The sequence below is a fragment of the Crocuta crocuta genome, unplaced genomic scaffold (assembly GCF_008692635.1).
Source record: "Crocuta crocuta isolate KB4526 unplaced genomic scaffold, BGI_CrCroc_1.0 scaffold14, whole genome shotgun sequence".
NCBI classification, from domain to species: domain Eukaryota; kingdom Metazoa; phylum Chordata; class Mammalia; order Carnivora; family Hyaenidae; genus Crocuta; species Crocuta crocuta.
Window position 1 is genome coordinate 4486739 of NW_027530209.1, and position 18470 is coordinate 4505208.

At 36.4% G+C, this 18470-nt stretch overlaps 1 protein-coding gene across 5 annotated transcripts in view; it reads left to right on the top strand.

Annotated features, from left to right (window-relative positions):
* SGCE (sarcoglycan epsilon) overlaps positions 1-18470 on the top strand; it is a 69925-nt gene that overhangs the window by 49307 nt on the left and 2148 nt on the right. The window contains exons 6-11 of one of the 5 annotated variants that reach the window (XM_077765386.1): positions 1985-2147; positions 4703-4914; positions 5848-5874; positions 6609-6797; positions 17271-17314; positions 18196-18230. In XM_077765386.1, the coding sequence (XP_077621512.1) occupies positions 1985-2147; positions 4703-4914; positions 5848-5874; positions 6609-6797; positions 17271-17314; positions 18196-18230 (670 nt within the window). Of the gene's footprint in view, positions 1-1984; positions 2148-4702; positions 4915-5847; positions 5875-6171; positions 6246-6608; positions 6802-17270; positions 17315-18195; positions 18231-18470 lie in introns of those variants that run through there. The other 4 variants (XM_077765387.1, XM_077765390.1, XM_077765388.1 and 1 more) reach the window with 4 other exon arrangements.

Here is an 18470-nt window from a genome sequence, read left to right on the forward strand (position 1 = left end):
TGAAGCATTATCGTATTGTGCTTTTGATTTCTGTTTTGCTGAGGTCAAATGATATTGGTCATCTTTTCATGAGCTTATTGGGCATTGTATACTTCTTTGGAGAAGTGTCTGTTCAGATCCCTTGCCATTTTTATTTCTTTAATTTTTAAAAATGTTTATTTATTTTGAGAGAGAGAGAGAGCATGAGTTGGGGAGAAGGACAGAGAGACATGGAGAGAGAGAATCCCACACAGGCTCCATGCGCATGGAGCCTGACATGGTATTTGATCCCGTGACCGTGAAATTGTGACCTGAGCTGAAATCAAGAGTTGGATGTTTAACCAACTGAGCCATCCAGGCGTCCCAGATCCCTTGCCATTTTTAAATTGGATTATATGTCTTTTTGTTATTAAGTTATAAGAGTCCTTTATATTGTAGATACAATTTTCTTATTAGATGTATGACTTACAAATATTTTTTCTCATTTCATGGGTTGCCTTTTCACACTTTGTTGATGGTGACCTTTGAAGTACACAATTTTTAATTTTGATAAAGTCCAACTTATCAGATTTTTTTTCTGTTATTACTTTTGGTGTCATATCTAAAAAACCACTGTCTAATCCAAGATCATAAAAATGTCTGACTTTTTCCCCTCAGAGCTTAATAGGTTTAGCTCTTACATTTAAGTCTTTGATCTATTTTGTGTTTATTTTTTATATCATATGAGGTAAGGGCCCAACTTTATTCTTTTGTATGTGGATACCCTGTTGTACCAGTACCATTTGCTATAAAGACTATTCTTTCCTCCATTGAATTCTCTTGGCACTTGTGATAAAAATCAGTTTACTAAATGTTAAGAGTTTATTCCTGAACTCTCAGTTTTATACCATTGATCTACATCTCTGTCCTTCTGCTAGATAACTATTGCTGATTGTTTTGAGTACTGTTGCTTTGTAGTAAGTTCTAGAATTGGTAATTGTGAGTTTTCCAAGTTTGTTTTTCTCTTTTAAGAATTTTTTTTGTAGTTACTTAGGTTCCTTGAATTTCCATATACATTTTAGCATCAGCTTGTCAATTTCTGCGAAGAACTGGAATTTTGAGGGGTTTATTTCATTTTATAAGTTGTTATAGCTTCGTCATTAGAAAAGGAAGTATTTATTTAATTTCCTGGTTTTCTCTCTTCTTCTGAAAGACGTAGGAGACTCCCTTTTCTCAAGCTGCTTCAAGATTATTTAAATGGTCTTAACACTATCCTCTCTCCCTCTCCCATTCTCTCTCTCTCTCTCTCTCTCTCTCTGTGTGAGTGTGTGTGTGTTTGTGTGTGTGTGTGAAACTCTTATTGACCAATTAGGTAGAGTTCTTTCCCCCTAATTGCTAAGGTATACACCAAGAAAATAAAGTCTGCTTGGCAGATTTGTGCTTATCAAACCATAATTTTTCTTTTAGATTAACTTCTTGGATAAAAGAGTGTAATAAGAAACTTAACAGTAGGGGTCTATGCAGGAGAAAAGCTGACAGAACTCTTGGGTAGAATAGCTATGTGTCTACACCTCCAGAGATGTAATTTCAGGATCTTATTAAAATAAAATTGAATGAGATTTATTACCAACAATTGTTTATTATTTAGGAATAGTGTTATTTCTAAATAATTAAGAATTTTAAATGTAAACAATGTATCAAACAGTAATCATAATGTGACAGACACATGATTACTATGAATTAAAATAAATAGTATGAAAGAAAAAACATTTTTTTTTTAGAAATTAACATAGAATCAAGAGAGTATCTGGAACACCAAAGCACTCAGTAAATATTGGTTGAATAAAGGAAAGAATGGAAGGCAGCCCCTACATGAATCACTGCTTTTAAAGCCCAGGCCCCTACCTTAGGGATGATTCTAGATAATCCTTCAATTCAAAAGGATAAATCCTGCTTTCAGGGTAGATTGTTTTTCACTGTTTCCAATTTTCTCAAAGGATAACCTGAGAGTTTCACATTTTTGCAGCGTTTATGTCATGGTTGGTGCCGATGTACCATTTTCTTCTTGTTTACGAGAAGTTGAAAATCCACAGAATCAATTGAGATGCAGTCAAGAAATGGAGCCTGTGATAACATGTGATAAAAAATTTCGTACTCAATTTTACATTGACTGGTGCAAAATTTCATTGGTGAGTTTTTTTACTTTGTTTTTGCAAATGTAATTAGAAGTGATATGGCTGGAGATAACATTTGACTGAAACCTGAATGGCTCTTAGGAACAAATCCTAGGTTTACTTTGTTAACGCAGTTGACTTCTCTCGACGTTAAGGATTTGGCAAGCTTGTTGCCAGTGCATCCATTTGGGAAAGAGGCTTTCCACTTTTGTCCTGAGTCTGCTATTGATTAGCTGGGGCTGCATTAGCTTGGCAGGTGGTCCAAATGGTCTGCCTGGACATCCAGGTGGCTGCTAAGTCAGAAGAAATTATGGAATCTGTGTGACATGTGAAGAAATTCTCAAATATGCTGCCACTATCCACTTTGGAAGGAGGGACTGTAGCACATTAATAAATCTGAAAACAAACCAATGTTGTGTTATGAGTCAATATCCTAGAAATTCAAATTGTAGGTAGAATTCAAGGAATAAGGAACAATTCCAGGGGTGCAAAACCAGAACCTTTCCCACAACCCCATAAATATTAAATATCTCTTTTTAAATTACCTTGTAATTAGCATGCTAAAAGACTAAAGAAAATGTAGGTAAGGTTTCCTCTACACTTGGTATATATAATATTTCATATAAAACTTATATTTTTTGATCTTGCTTTCTGGAAGATAGGTAAGTTGTTTTACTTCTTTAGTGACCTTTAGATTTAACTTCTTTCAACTCTTGATGATTGGTGGTGAGTGAATTCGATCTAAGTTTAAAGTTGACATTTGAACAAAGTTATTGACACATAAACACAACTGTCACTTCATGTCTTAGGGAACTGACTGCAGGCAACTTGCCCGGATCCAGTATGGGAGAACATAGTATTCACGTTGTAGCACTTAGCACCTGTGGCCCTTGGCCCGGACTCCTCTTTGCATGTGGCTGTGTCTTAGGAAAACAAGTTTCTTTTTTTGTCTTCTTAAATCAAGTAAAATTATGAAGATGCTGTGGTTTATGTGTACTATAGGTAAATGTCGGATTTGCAGAGCAAGGGTGCCAGAGACTATGTGGCCACAATCATAGCTTGAGGGGGCACCTGTAATCAGAATCCATGGGCGGCAGACCCCAGCAGCACCATTTTACTTACGCTTTTGCTGTAAATGGTTTCTGCTTAGGAATATTATCTCATTTCCAAAGGTTTAAAGATGACTCAGGCTTTGAAGATTTTAGTTTCTATGGTAAGACTTTATACATGGAAAGATTGGGATTTTCATTTTTTATTTTACATGCATTTATTTATATGTCACATCTCACCCCAAAAGATTTCCGAAGGCTTAAATGAAATAATCCAACAGTAAATATAATAAATAAGATATCAAAGAAATGGAAGATCAGGACCTGAACTTTATTTAAAAAAAAAAAAGCCTAAGGTCAAGTTTGACAACAAGCTTCCTACATCAAGGATTGAAGGAGGAAATTCATCAGTTACTTTAGTTCTCTCCTTCTTAAAGGAAGCAGAGCATCAATTTCTTAGCAGAAAATAAAGTTTTACTAGCATTGCATTCTTCACAAAATTCTTCAAGTGGTTTTTTTTTTTTTTTTTTTTTGAGAAGATGCTGAGAAATGCCACAAATCATTCTCCCCAGCATTTTGGGGTGGGAAGGACAGAGAGTAAACATAATAACCAATTTCTCCTGGCTATTTTTAGAGACCTCCAATAAAAACTAACAATTAAATGCAACTCTGTGAAAGCAATTTTGTTAATGTGGAGGTAAATTAATATAGTGCAAATGTTGTGTATTTTTTGATTCTGGGATAGAATTTAGTAAAATTGTAGCATTGAATGAGTGACTTGCTCCCTTGGCTGTCTTTCCTAAAAATTACTTCAGGCAGAAAGAAAGATCAAGATTGTAATCATTTAGAAATTGTCTCTCATTCTGTTTGTCTTTTCTCTTTCATTAATCTTAGAAACCATACCCGCACACCTGGTTATCAGCCAGTTCATGGTATGTTAGCATCTGCAGTAGAGGTTTGTCACTAGGAAACATGCAATGTACATAGTAGTATGAAGATACTTTGTTTTGGGGGATAGAAACTTCTAGAAAAGAATATCTGCATACACACATAGCTTTATTACATATGGTTTCCCTTACATATGTCTGTATGTTGTGAAAAGGACATAGAAAGTAGGCCAACATAAACCCTTTGTTACTTGTTTTTAATGTTTGTTTTTGAGAGAGAGAGCATGTTGGGGGCAGGGCAGAGAGAGGGGGAGGCAGAATCCGAAGCAGGCTCCAGGCTCTGAGCTGTCAGCCAGAGCCCGATTCGGGGCTTGATTTCATGAACTCTGAGATCATGACCTGAGCTGAAGTCGGACACTTAGCGGACTGAGCCACCCAGGTGTCCCAACCGTTTATTGTTTTTGCTCTTTACTTCCTAGCTCCCATAAATAACCACGAGTTCAAGACAGTAAAGGAATTGGAGGAGACTGATTTTGAGCAGTGTGTCAAAGAATGTTTTGATATGTCTAGATCTTCAACTCTTGAAATGTTTGTAGCTATTAATTTGATGTGTAATTGTCTTCTTTTATATCAGGTTGATAAAACAAAGCAAGTGTCCACCTATCAGGAGGTGATTCGAGGAGAGGGGATTTTACCTGATGGTGGAGAGTACAAACCCCCTTCTGATTCTTTGAAAAGCAGAGACTATTACACGGATTTCCTAATTACACTGGCTGTGCCCTCGGCAGTAGCACTGGTCCTTTTCCTAATACTTGCTTATATCATGTGCTGCCGACGGGAAGGAGTGTGAGTACTTTAAAGCACTAATAAAAAATTATAGAGCCTACTAGGGTAACAACACATAAGATTCCATTAAGAGCCAAGTTTCGTTTGGTTCATAAAACACTTTATAAATTAATTGAAGTTGTGTTCAAGTCAAACTACAGTACTTGATTCCTTTAAAATGGATTAAAGTAGTTTTGAGTCCAGTAAATCAAATTAGGAGATACACTTACTTTATTCAACAATTATTAAGGCTAGATGTAAATTCATGGTGGCAAAACAGTTCCCAGAATAATTGAGGATAGCTCTTTTGGTTATATAAGCCATTTTGTGCAGAGCCGGGGATCTATTGATATGGTAATTGCATTTTAAATAAATAAATTGTCTTAGTTTGCTCAGAAGTGAAGGTCAGAATTCTTCTTGAAATTGTTCTGCTGTCAAACGGGTGGCATAATCTAAATGTTTAAAAAATATGGATCTCTACACATAAACCTAGGAGTAATGACTGAAAGTAAGAATATAGTTTGAGTAACGAGCTCACGTCATGACTAGTTAGTACTTTCAGGACATCTCTGTCAATTAAAATAATCTCCCAAGACTATCTGGAAGCCAGGGTAACAAAGCAAAGGATAAAAAATTAATAAAGCAGCAAGTAACAGATTCTTCCATTTTTTACATGTAGCCTGATTTCATTATGTCATAGAATTTGTTTCCAAGAGCTTGATTCTTAATCTCCATTTTATTTTTCATTTTTCTGTGTGTTTCTCATCAGTATTCCATTTCCGTATGTGTACGCATCCAAGTAATGTCATCAACCTGGTGGCAAATGCTGCCTGGTTGCATTTAATAGTAACAATGTCAGCATTTCCACATCATGCAAGATCCCATGAGCATATAGTCTTAATGTTCCAAATATCAATGCTATGATTTAATTCATAACTTTTGTTTTGTTTCTAGGGAAAAGAGAAACATGCAAACACCAGAGTAAGTGTCTTCTTTCCTGTTATTTTCTTTATCATTTCTCTCACTTCTCAGTTGCTCATCCGCTCCACACATGTGTGTCATGCTTTTATTTTTTCATTTGTCATCTTTCATAGTTTATTTCATGAATGTGAAAGCTGCTTTCTAAATAGAGACGTTTAGTAGTGGTAGAAACTAAAAAATAAAAAGGGTTTGGAAACAAGATGATGTAGATAAAAATTAAACTTAAAATTTCAGATTCAGAATATTAACTTGCCATTTATATTATGTGATTTCCCAACCTGCATTTCTATAAACCAGAGAACAGATGAAAAGGCCTTTCATACACGCTTTCCTGAATCTACAGTAATAACCTACCATAAAATGAAACTTCTGTGAGTATTTATAAATGCCCCATCAGAAGCAACAATAGAAAAGCTATGGTAGTCTAATCTTAATCGTAGAAATTAAATAGAGCGCTAGTTTATCACTTAGGGCTGTGATATTATTAACACAACGCTTTGTAGCTTAGTTTAATGCAAGACACATTTATTTAAAAGCTGATTTGCAACTTTCAGTGTTGCTGTGTTAAAAGTATGTGAAATGTATCTCTTTCAGACATAACTTGTGGAGTGTCCAAAAGTGCAACAACGTCTTGTTTTAAAAAGAAAAAATATTCATAATTTTTTCAAATTTGAAGACCCATCGGGCTAATATATGATTTTAAACATGTGTTGTTTTCTTTCTTTTTGACCTAGCATCCAACTGGTCCATCATAGTGCTATTCAGAAATCTACCAAAGAACTTCGTGACATGTCCAAGAATAGAGAGATAGCATGGCCCCTGTCAACGCTTCCTGTGTTCCACCCTGTGACGGGGGAAATCATACCCCCTCTGCACACAGACAGTTATGAGAGCACCAATATGCCTCTGATGCAAACACAGCAGTAAGTATCTGCTTGGTACTGTAATTATTAGTGCGTGTGAATATATCTACTTAATTTCTGTAAGGACCAGAACCTTTCATTATTGCTTTTGTTTGTTTGTTTATAACTCTAAGAGAAAATACCAATAGGACATTGATGGTATAGATCCCGACCCCGCTATGCTGACCCGAGTATAAAGACTTACTTTCAGGAAATGCACTTTTCTTCTTCACTAGTTGGAAGAAGATGACGTCCACCTTAATACTTAAGAAACTGACACTGCTAACAGACTAAACATGTTTGCTCAAAGATGAGTTAATTGTGAAAAGAGAAGCATATCCTAAAACATAACAAATTAATTCTTTTTTAGAGCTATTATTAGAATTATCTGATTCTGTTAACTTATTTTTTAAAGCTTATTTATTTATTTTTGGAGAGAGAGAGTACAAGCAGGGGAGGGGAAAGAGAGAGGGAAAGAGAGAATCCCAAGCAAGCTCCATGCTGTCAGTGTGACATGGGGCTCGAACTCACGAACCTGAGATCATGACCTGAGCCGAAATCAAGAATCAGACGCTTAACTGACTTACCCACGCAGGCACCCCTGTTAACCTGCTTTTTAATGTTATTGCCAGAGATCTATTTAATCTAATGTTTTGTGCCTCAGGGTAAAAGGATCTGCTTATTTATAAAAATGAGTAGTTCCAATTTTGACTAAAAGCATAATTTATTAGTGCCAACCTTTGTAGTACTAGAAGGACTATGATCAGAAAGCCTGGAAGAAGCCTTTGTAAAGGGTACCTTTGGGAGCAAGGGATTAAGGAAATTCCCCATTTGCTCTGTGAGAACCCACCTTATATGCCTAGAAGCTTAACTTTGATATAAGGGGATTGTAGGTAAAATTGTCATTTATTTTTAAGAACATGGATCTCCCCTGCATTTTAACCATATGTTAAAATGGGTTAAATTCAGTTTCCCAAGGAAGTCAAAGCTTGCTTTCAAGATCCTCCTCTTTTTCGTTTTACTTTTGTGAATATGATATGATGGATATAGGGAAAAATCTACCTCCCTCTCCCCACATAAACCTTAGGGTAACCTCTTACTGATTAAAGATTTCCTTGGGATCCATACTGGGTACAAACAGTTTCCCACTGCAAGTGCTTTTTTGTAATCATGTAAAATATATGTGGTAATTTGAAGATTAAACAGTAATTAATAGGAGTAAACTAGCTAGTCAGATTTGATAAATTTGTCCAAAAAACTCCAGAAATCTAAAAGTATTATATTTTCCCAAACTACTCTAACATTATTTACTTAGTGTTGAATAGGCAAAAGTATGTGTTAATGTGTGCATGTGTGTGTACAGTAATTGATTCAAGTCTCATAGACGATGGAGAAAATTGCATACATTTAAAATTTTTCAGTTTTGGAAATATTAGTATTCTAGCAGGGATGTGAATAGCAAAGTCTCACAAAATGTAGTTGTACTGAATGGAAGGGGTAGATTTCTATGCTCTCTGATGGTTCGTGGGTCATCCTAAAATCCCCTTTACCAGGATTAGATACCGACGGAAAAAATGAGTATAATTTCAAGAGTATTGTAATAGCTCACAATCTAGCAACCTTTCTTGCTTTTTTTAGGTGAAGATTATCAACAACCTTATCATTCATTTCCAAATGGAAAGAATTTTTCAAAGTCTTTAAGGCTACCATTTTGTATTTTCTTTACCCAAGAGTGCCAGTGAAATCTGGGTATATACTCTTCAAATGGTGACATACAGCCTCAAAAAATAAAATGGTCAAATATACTTGAGAAGCCATTTTTTTGTTTGTTTGCTTTAAAACTACAAGACTTTTCAGAGGACTTGAGTATATTGATATGCTTCAGGAATCCATGAAAAAAGGCCAGACATAACTTCCAGAACACAGCTTGGGAAATGCTCCTATTGATAAAATAACAATGCTGTCACATTTTAGAATAGAGAAATATTTGTTATAATGAGTAGGGGAACTTAAATATATTTGTAAGTCAGTAAAACTATATTGCTAGTGAAGTTTAAAGGAAAGAAAAAGGCTGCGTTTTTAGATAGACTTTCCAACTATATATTTTGAGACTAATAATAGCTCCTTAAAAATTATTTTGATTTTCTGTGGTTAGGATTTTGCAAGGTTGCTACTAATATACAAAGACTATAAAATTTTCTGTCTAGTTTACAACCCAATACATCTTCCTGGTCCTTCCATAACCCCATCGACTGTCATTATGTTGATCAGATCTATCTATTTGCAAATGCAATAGGTTATTTTCTTGAACTTGCAACAGTTTGACCATATACGCATTTTTAAGTCCAGAAAACCTTCACATTATTCAGATTTCTGCTAATGGAAAAACTCCATTAACTAGCACTTCTATCTAAATAGGGTACATAGATAATTGATGATGTTCACAATGATTATTCTGAGGCACTGCGAGATCATCAAGTACGTCTGACTCATCAGAGGAAAATTAAATTACATTTGGTGTAGTTTCAGTGTTGAGTGTATATTATCTTTCTTTTATTCTTGGAAATGGATAATATGTGCACTGTCTCTATGGTAACTCCCTATAAGCCAGAATATGTGATTAACCTCATTTTCCAACCATGCCAGATAATAGGGAATTCATTGTATCACGTTCGTCACAGCTGTCCTTTACGCAAATTCAGCTTTAACTCCTTACCTTAAAAAGCATGTTTTTCAAGTTTTATTTCAGTGCTAAGTATATATAAATATATACATAAATAGTTTGGTCATTTGGGTTGAACTGAATTCTCAACATTAAAATGAGATATTACCTTAGATGAGGTATTACAGCACTTGATAACCAAGTCCAAGCTTGGATAATGCTGCCAGGTATTTATTCATTAACCCTTCCCACAAGGGCCTGTGCTTCATCTTCACATATTCATACTGACTTTACTGATTTTATCATTCATAAATAAGTTGGCTAGCTTCAGGATTTCATGTTTATTCGTCAGGCTTGACACCAGAAATATTCAGGCATAAGGATATGGCTGAAAGTTTATGTTGGCATTTAAGTGAGACTCAGAACATTCAAAGCTTTCCTTCAGAGCAGCATGGAGACTCGCTTGGATCTTTGAAACAAGTCAGTCTAGGATCTAGAGAACCTTATAACAGCGTGAGGTAAAGAGAACTCCTAACAGTTGTATGACGAGGGGCTGTCCCAGTAACATGTCAGTTACACAGTAATATTTCCTTCTTGGTACAGTGCTTCACAGGACTCTAGACTGGCACCGTTCATTAGACAGTAAAAAAATGTTGAGTTATTTGCACTTGATAAAATTGGGACATGGATAAGAGACAGTGCTGAATTAGGTCAAAACTGGATTGGATGATTTGCCTATCTTGATGTTAAGTCGAAGATAATGTAGTCATTGACCTCAGAAGGATCTCTGATCCAGATAAGAGGCAATGTGATTGAACAGACAGTGGAAAGGAAACCCGGAGAGGGACCAGGAGATGGAGTACATGCTCAGGAAGGGCGATTTCGTGTTGTACAGTATTCCTTCCACATTTCAGGTTACAGAGACAATATAAACAGGCTGTTAAAATGAGCACATAGTATGGAAATGTCAGGGCAAATTGGTTTGATCTTTGCTAATGTCTTTATTACTTAATGTTTTATTTTGGAATGATTTTCGAGGTCCGGAAAAGTTGCAAAGACAATACAGAAAGTTTCCAGAGATGTCACCCGATTGCTCCCATTGTATATTTGTCACAAGTAAGAAACCAACATTGGTGCTTGACTATTAAGGAGACTTCAGATTTATTTTAAATAATTTGAGATTCCACTAGTTTTTCCCTTAATGTCTTTTTCCAAGATTCTGTTGGGGACACAATAATTGGCATGTCTCTTTAGCCTCCTCTGGTCTGAGCAGTTTTTTAGACATTCCTCTTTTCCCATGACCTGGAGTCTTGAAGAGCGCTAACTACATATTCTGAAGAATGTTCCTCATCCCCTAATACAGTCAGGCTTTCTGCATCTGTACTTAATTACCTTTTCAGTGGAGTGAATACATGTTACCATTAATAGTAAGAACTTTTCTCTCTGTAGGCTGTTCCCTTACTTATTACTGTTCATTGCTGGAGATTGCATTATAAAGCAATTCTTTATTTTAATTTTTAATTTTTTTTATTAGAGAGAATAGGGGAGAAAGGCAGAGGGAGAGAGAATCTTAAGCAAGCTTCATGCTTAGTGTGAAGCTTGATGCAGGGCTTGACCTCATGACCCTGTGATCAATATCTGAGCTGAAATCAGGAGTCAGACACTCAACTGATGGAGCTGCCCAGATGCCCCATAAAGTCATTCTTTTTTTTTATTTTTTTTTTAATAGTTTATTGTCAAATTAGTTTCCACATAACACTCAGTGCTCATCCCCACAAGTGTCCTCCTCCATGCCTATCCCCCCTCCCCCCACATCCATCAGTCCTCAGTTTTTGTCAGCATTCAAGAGTCTCTCATGGTTTGCTTCTCTCCCTTTCACCCACCATTTCNTAAAGTCATTCTTGAAAGTAAATTTTGCTTTGCCCACAGAACCATTGTTGTGTTTAGGGGTTACGGGTTTTTTTGTTTTTTTTTTTAAATTTTTTTTTTTTATGTTTTATTTATTTCTAGGAGAGAGAGAGAGAGACAGCATGAGCAGGGGAGGGTCAGAGAGAGAGGGAGTCACAGACTGAAACAGGCTCCAGGCTCTGAGCTGGCAGTCAACACAGTGCCCGACGCGCCGCTCGAACCCACGAACCGCGGGATCATGACCTAAGCGAAAGTCGGACGCTTAACTGACTAAGCCACCCAGGCGCCCCTAGGGGTTACGGTTTTGACCAAAGACTTAATTTAAAACATATTACAGATGTTTTGATGTACCTCAAAAACAAACCTTTGTAATGATTTAAATGGGGAAAATCAAATTCCAAGTCATAGAATTTTAGGTCGTAGAAGGTATGTTGAGAGATAGTCTAGCCTGGTTGTTTCCAGCCAAGTTGCAGATCACATTCACCTGTGGAGCCTTTGCAATGCAGGTCCCAGGGCCCTACGTCTGCAGATTGGGAATCTGGTGGACCAGGAAAAGGCATTGAGGATTCCCAATTGAAATACTTAAAGGAGCTAGGCTTTAGAATTTGAGAACACCAGCTTGGTATTTCTTTTGGGGGTGGAGATGGGGAAGGGGTTATTATTCACACTCCTCCCCCTAGAGTTTTAAAAGGGGAGCAGTTTCTCCTGATTCCCCCCTAAAAGGTGATGTACAAAGGAAAAGTGTGAAAGCGGGCAGTCCAGGGGCCTGAGGTAGTGTTGGGACTGTTTGTGGGCTTCTATTTCTCAGCTGCTATCCTTTTCACACCTCCTTCTGCTGCCTGAGGAAATGATGTAGAGAAGTGAGAAATGAGTACTGATTAGTACTGACTGGGGCAGAGAAATGCTGAACCTTGATAAACTAAAAACCACTGGGAAATTGTAATTTTTCAATTTTATAGGAGGCATTCACTGGAGGCACTGGAGGATTTCAGTTATTCGGTTTTCTAAAAAAGAATTTATTCTAAAATTTGTAACATATTACATGGTTTTCTAGCGGGTGGATCTGCCTCATCGTTAATCCTTTTCTTATCCCAACACAGTATCAGTCAACTTTCCTTGAATGGGAGACATCTTCATAGGATGTAATGGATACTACTTCATATGTAATGGGCACTAGGGAAAAGTGCCCAATTTTCTAGAAAGATTTTAATTGTCTATACAAAATTTTTCTTATTCATTATACTAAACATGATGGCTAATCCAGAGTCATTGGGTCTCCCTGAAAACAGGAGGTATATCATGCTTAATCTTTTCAAAATTAATGAATAGAAATCTAGAATTAAGTCTTCTTTTTAGCGATATAGTAACTAATCATTTTAACTTTTATCTAAAGTATTTTTCTGTTTGTCTTCCCTTTGGTAATAATGAGAAGTAGCTATGGTAAAATTTCATAAATAAAACATTAGGTTTCAATGAAAGTTAATATCAGCTGAAGAGAATGTTTCAGGGTACCCAGATAATGGTTTCCTGTTGACAAGAAGTGTCAGGCAGCCAAGAATATTTTAGAGCCTTTGAACTTTTTTTTTTTTTTTTAATTCAGCAATGGATGCAGTATCTCTGATGAATTTTGGTTCTGTAGGCTTGTACTGCTTCAGTTTAAAGCTGTGGTGGGCTTGCTTTTGGCTTTATATGAGCAGGGGAAACTAACTAAAAGAAATAAATGAATGTCTCCCTTCTCATTTATGTTCTATTTATATTCTACATTGACTTTAGTGAAAATTAGGTTCTGAAATTAAAAACTATAGATGTTTCTGAGTCCTTCCTTTCGTCCTTAATCCCAGTGGCCTGGTTCCTTAGTGAAAGTAGGCGAGGGGTCCAAATCAGCATTTTTGTTAGCAAAAAATTATAGAAAATTTAAGGGTTGAGCAACATCAATTTTGTTGAAATAACTGGGAAATTCCAAAGATATATTACTGTTATTAAATATATTACTTATTGTTAAATGGCTCCATACTCATTCAAAAGAGAAGTATTTTGTATTCTACATAGCCAAACTAATGTCATTTATTTTCAACTCTAGCACAGATTCTGTGGCTTAATGAAAATCACTTAACCCTTCTTTGCTTTTGAGTCTTAAGACAAGTAGGAATATAATGGGTTGATAATCATCAACCTTACTCATAGAATTACTCTACAGGATATCCAAGAATGTCAAATAACCTTAAAATGGTTGTACAAATAATAAATAATCGTGTGCTCCCCCCCAATCATTTATTTATTAATTTGCAATTTATTACCTTTGCTTCCTTAAAGAATAAAGTTTGTGCAATGGCTAATTTACATAATTTTCTATTTAAATGCATGTAATTAATGGTAGCAAAATTAGAAAATAATTAATGCTAATAATATAGAGAAATACCATTTTCTTAAATCTTTTTTCTGTGTAATGCAGTTTACACATAATTTTCAGTCAGTCCATTAATAATGTAATTATTCTAAACAGTTTAATGACTTTATATAGGTCCTTTCTTTGAAGGATTATTGGACTTCCATTTGAGGTCAGCCACACTTTCCTGTATAATTACCTTTAGCAGTCTGCTTTCACCAATGATGGAAATGCCTCCGTTTTCTCACTGCCTGGTCTGCTTGACTGTAGCCGAGTTACTCCGGCATCTCTCCAGTATGCCTGAAGCAGTGCTCTTACTAGGGGCCTCCCTTCAGCTCCTCGATGGAATTCACACTTCAAGTATGCCCATCATGGATGTGTTAACACCCTGACACTCAGGCTCACATGCAGTCGCAGTTTTGGGCACCCACAAAAACAGAGCCAAGTGTGCACACCCCGGAGATTCTGGGCATGTTGTGTCTCCACATATTTCTTGTTAAGCACCTGTTTGCACATATAAGCACTTTTATGTAACTCATCTGTATTTCATTTGAAGTTGCAAGTAGTGCATGTACCTTGTTCAAACTTAACCAAGTGGGACATGCACTGCAGGTAATGGTAGATCCCTAAACCAAAGTAACACAGTTGCTGTCTCATAGATCTTCAGATTTATTGCTACCTTCCTTTGGCACTTTCTCAACCGTTTCTTCTCAAACCTAGCCAAGCCCATTACTACTTAGAAAGTTTAGGAGTGTAGAGGAAGAGAAAAAAAAATCAGAGGCTAGAGAAGAAACAACAGGGTGGAGATTGACTTTGATCACTGGTTTTCAAACTGTGTTCCACAGAAGGGTAAGTTGGGCTGGCAGATAGGAGCGAGGGGGTGGCAACCACTTTAGCCAGATACTGATTTGGAATTTGGGGTATCCTTGATTTAGGGCTTTTGAAAGGCTTGTCCTCTTCAGTATTTTTGTTTTGTCAAAATGTATTGATTTAATCCATTGATAGGCTTGGTAGAGCCAAAGATGATGGTAAATGAAGAAGTAAGTGTGTGTGTGTGTGTGTGTGTGTGTGTGTGTGTGTGTGTGTGTAAGGTACAGTGTAATAGCTTCTAATGTAGAATAGGTAAAACCAAATTAGTTGTTCCTGAGAAGTTAGAACAAAACTCCTATCCCCCTCCCAAATGCCCATGAAATTGCATTTTGACTTCTGTATGAAAATTGTTTGTTTTCCGTCTTTAAATCTAGAACCTATTTTTTCTCTGGCTTATAAATAAATCTTTTGATCCTTCAAGATCAAAACCACTATAAATACATCATGTGAAATACTGAAAGACTAAACAAACAAAATGCTCCCTGAGACCATACAAGGATAAGTAGGGCTGATAGGTAATAAAAAAAGAATATAATTATTGGGATGAATTATTAAGTAACTTCCTTGAATTGAACTAGAATTGATTTTGTTAACAATATATTTAAAATGGAACTGAAAATTTAAAAAGAAATTACTTGAAGTCATTAACATTTCTATAGATTAATTTAAGAGTTTAAACAGTATTTAACTAGCATATACAGCTTTCCACTTTAGATCGTTGTATTTGGAACATAATATTTGCCTGGCTGAAATGATTCAGATCAATGGTTTTCAAACTCTGTTTCTTGGAGGTTTCTTAGAAATGCCTTAGGGACCAGCATGTGGGGCAAAGGAAACAAAGCAGGCGGGATTCCTGGCTCCCTTGTTTCAACCCAGGCAACTTCACATTTATCTCTTTTGTACGTCGAGTTCTGCTTAGGATTTCAATTAAAAGGAATTCTGTTGCTGAAGAGAAACGGCAACAAAAAACCTCTGAAAACCCCTGGCATGCATCAAGGCCTACTCCATAGCAAGGGACGGACTCCTAGAATCTCTTCCACACAGAATCTAAATTGTACATTTTTGCAAATGAATTTGAATATCGATATTTGAAACTATGTGTGAACATTAACAAACACATGTATTCTGTGAATCTAAGTGTCTTCACTTTTGCCTGTATCCATTAAAAATTATTTATTGCATGCTTACTGTTGAGGATACTAAACAAAATAAAGGGTTCTTACTGTTAAGGCACTTTGGGCCAAGTAAACATTATGTGATGAGAAACACAGTGACAGTTCAGCATGTGTGTAAATCCATGCTAAATGGTAACCTAATGGGACGGGACTGATTAGAGAGTGAGGAGGCATAGAACAAGTGGTACTTGAGATATTTTTAATTAAAAAAGATAAAAGTTAAAAAATTTTAGTTAGCATTTCTTGTGGGCTATTTTTACGTTATAAGAGTAATTCGTGTCCGTAACAAAAAAAAAATTTTAACATTTATTTATTATTGAGAGAGACAGAGCATGAGCTGGGGAGGGGCAGAGAGAGGGAGAGAGGGAGAGACACAGAATCTGAAGCAGGCTCCAGTCTCTGAGTTATCAGCACAGAGCCCGACGCGGGGCTCGAACTCACAAACTGCAAGATCATGAACTGAGCCTAAGTCAGATGCTTGACTGACTGAGCCACCCAGGCACTCCATTTTGTAACAAATTTTAAGTTGAGTTTTCAAGGACAAATGGGAACCAGTTGGGTACAAGAGAGGTAATGGCCATGATGTGATGGTGGTTCTACTTAAAGCAATTCAGGGAGTACTCCATGTAGGGACCAGATATATTGATAGTCTTTTGGGCCACACTAAGGAACTTGGAACTTAATTTGCAGGTAGGTGTAAGGAAACCATGAAATGTGTGTTGTTTGAATGACGTAATCAGATTTGTGTCTTAGAACGTGCACAGTGGATTATAAGGGAGTAAGAATGGGACTAAGGAGACAATCCAGTCAGTTGCAAACATCCAAGTGAGAAACAGTGATGGCTTCAACCAAGTTAGCAACAGAGGTGGGGAAGAAGAGGACAGATTCAAAGGAGGTTAAAAAGAATCGTCAAGGGTTCTCAAGATTGGGATGTGGGGACTGAAGAAGAAGGAAGGCTTGGCTGATGATGATTTCTACATCTTGAATACTGCAGTTGGATGAATGGCCAGTGTCATTCCCTGGGTCAGGGATACAACAGCACAGATTTGGCACAGTGAATGAAGATGGATATGTATGTTGTTCTGTGTGAGTGTGTATGTATGTTCTAAACCTAGATCTGAAAGTATAAAGGCTACAAGCACAAGCCTGGAATCCCTGTGTTCACAGCTTTATCTACTGCTTCTTAGCTATGTAGCCTTGGACCTCTGAAGCCTGTTTTCTCCTCTCTAAGTTGGGGAAAATAATACCTACCTCCTAGGGTTGTTATGAGGTAGAACTTAGCATTTAGTAGGCACTTTATGAAGGTTGCAAATATTATTATTTATTTTCCCCAGACTTCAGGTTCCTCATCCATAAACTCATGGGGCTGTGCTGGGTAAGATGATTTCTGGGGAGCTTTTTAACTATACATTTTTTCATTCTATTCTGTCTGCTGTCTGTTTACATGTGTATAGACAAAGACAGTTTTACTCAAAAATGTCAATCATTTCTAGGAATTTGCCACATCAGACTCAGATTCCCCAACAGCAGACTACAGGTAAGTACGAAAAGTAATAATGTAATGATGTTTACGTATGAGGCTAACAGATTAAAAGATAATTATAGTACTATATAATTTATGAAGCTTTAGCTTCACCAAGTAAGGCAAAACAGTTGTATCATTCCTTAACCAGAATTAGAACCTCAAAATAATAGCTTAGATTATTGCATAGATTGGCATCAGAGTGATAAACACTGGGTAAATGATCTTAGAGCAAAAGCATCTATGGAGGTCCTGTCTAATTAAGGAAGACTGAATAAAATCCCCTTCCTTCAGCGAAGCTCCCTATTCTTCCCCTTGGTATGAAAGATTCTTAGCTTGGATGCGTCCAGGATTTGTCTCAGTAAGTGAGCAGCTTGAAACTGACTCTTACAAAAGGAAACCATTGTGAGTAATCATTGAGGCTTCAGGGGGATAAATGAGAAATGGTTGGCCTGGTTTTAATGCCACTTTAAAAAGCTGTTATAACATGACCAGTGACAACAAGATGGCGGACGATTCTCCCTTGACTATTCTATTTCCCTAAGACTTGCTTTCTTTAAGTTTATTTCTTTCAAGTGTCCCTAAAAAACTTCCACAGCCAATTATTTCATTCATCTCAGTACTGAGTAGATAACTTATTCATGATTGTCTTCTAATTAGTGGTTGATTCCTAGTTCTAATTGCCAGGCAACCAGTAATGTCTTTTGTAGCTCTTTTGGAGAAGCAAGAGAAGTTTTAAAAATGTAAGTTGGATGTGGAATTCTGAGTATGAATAGTGGTATTGTAGTAGGGAAGCTATTAAGTAAGTCTCTTAAAAACCTTAGGCACATATAGAAATTTATTGGATGTTTTCATTCAAAAATTATTTTCTCTATTACTGCTTTCGGGAATTTAAGGAGATTTTCGTTTGACAACTTTTCAAAGATTTGAGGCAAGTATAATAAGGTTGTTCATCAGATTTTAATTACGAGATAATGTTTATTAGAATTTCCCCCATCATTTTGACCGCTTGTTTTAATTAAATGCTAACATGTTTCAACAAAGATGTTCAATATATTGATGTGGTGGTGCTACTGTGTAAGCATTCAGGAGATTGATGAAGGAACAAACTTCATTATAAATATGTGTTACCTAAAGAGCAAAACAAAAAAAAAAAAAAAAAAAAAAAAAA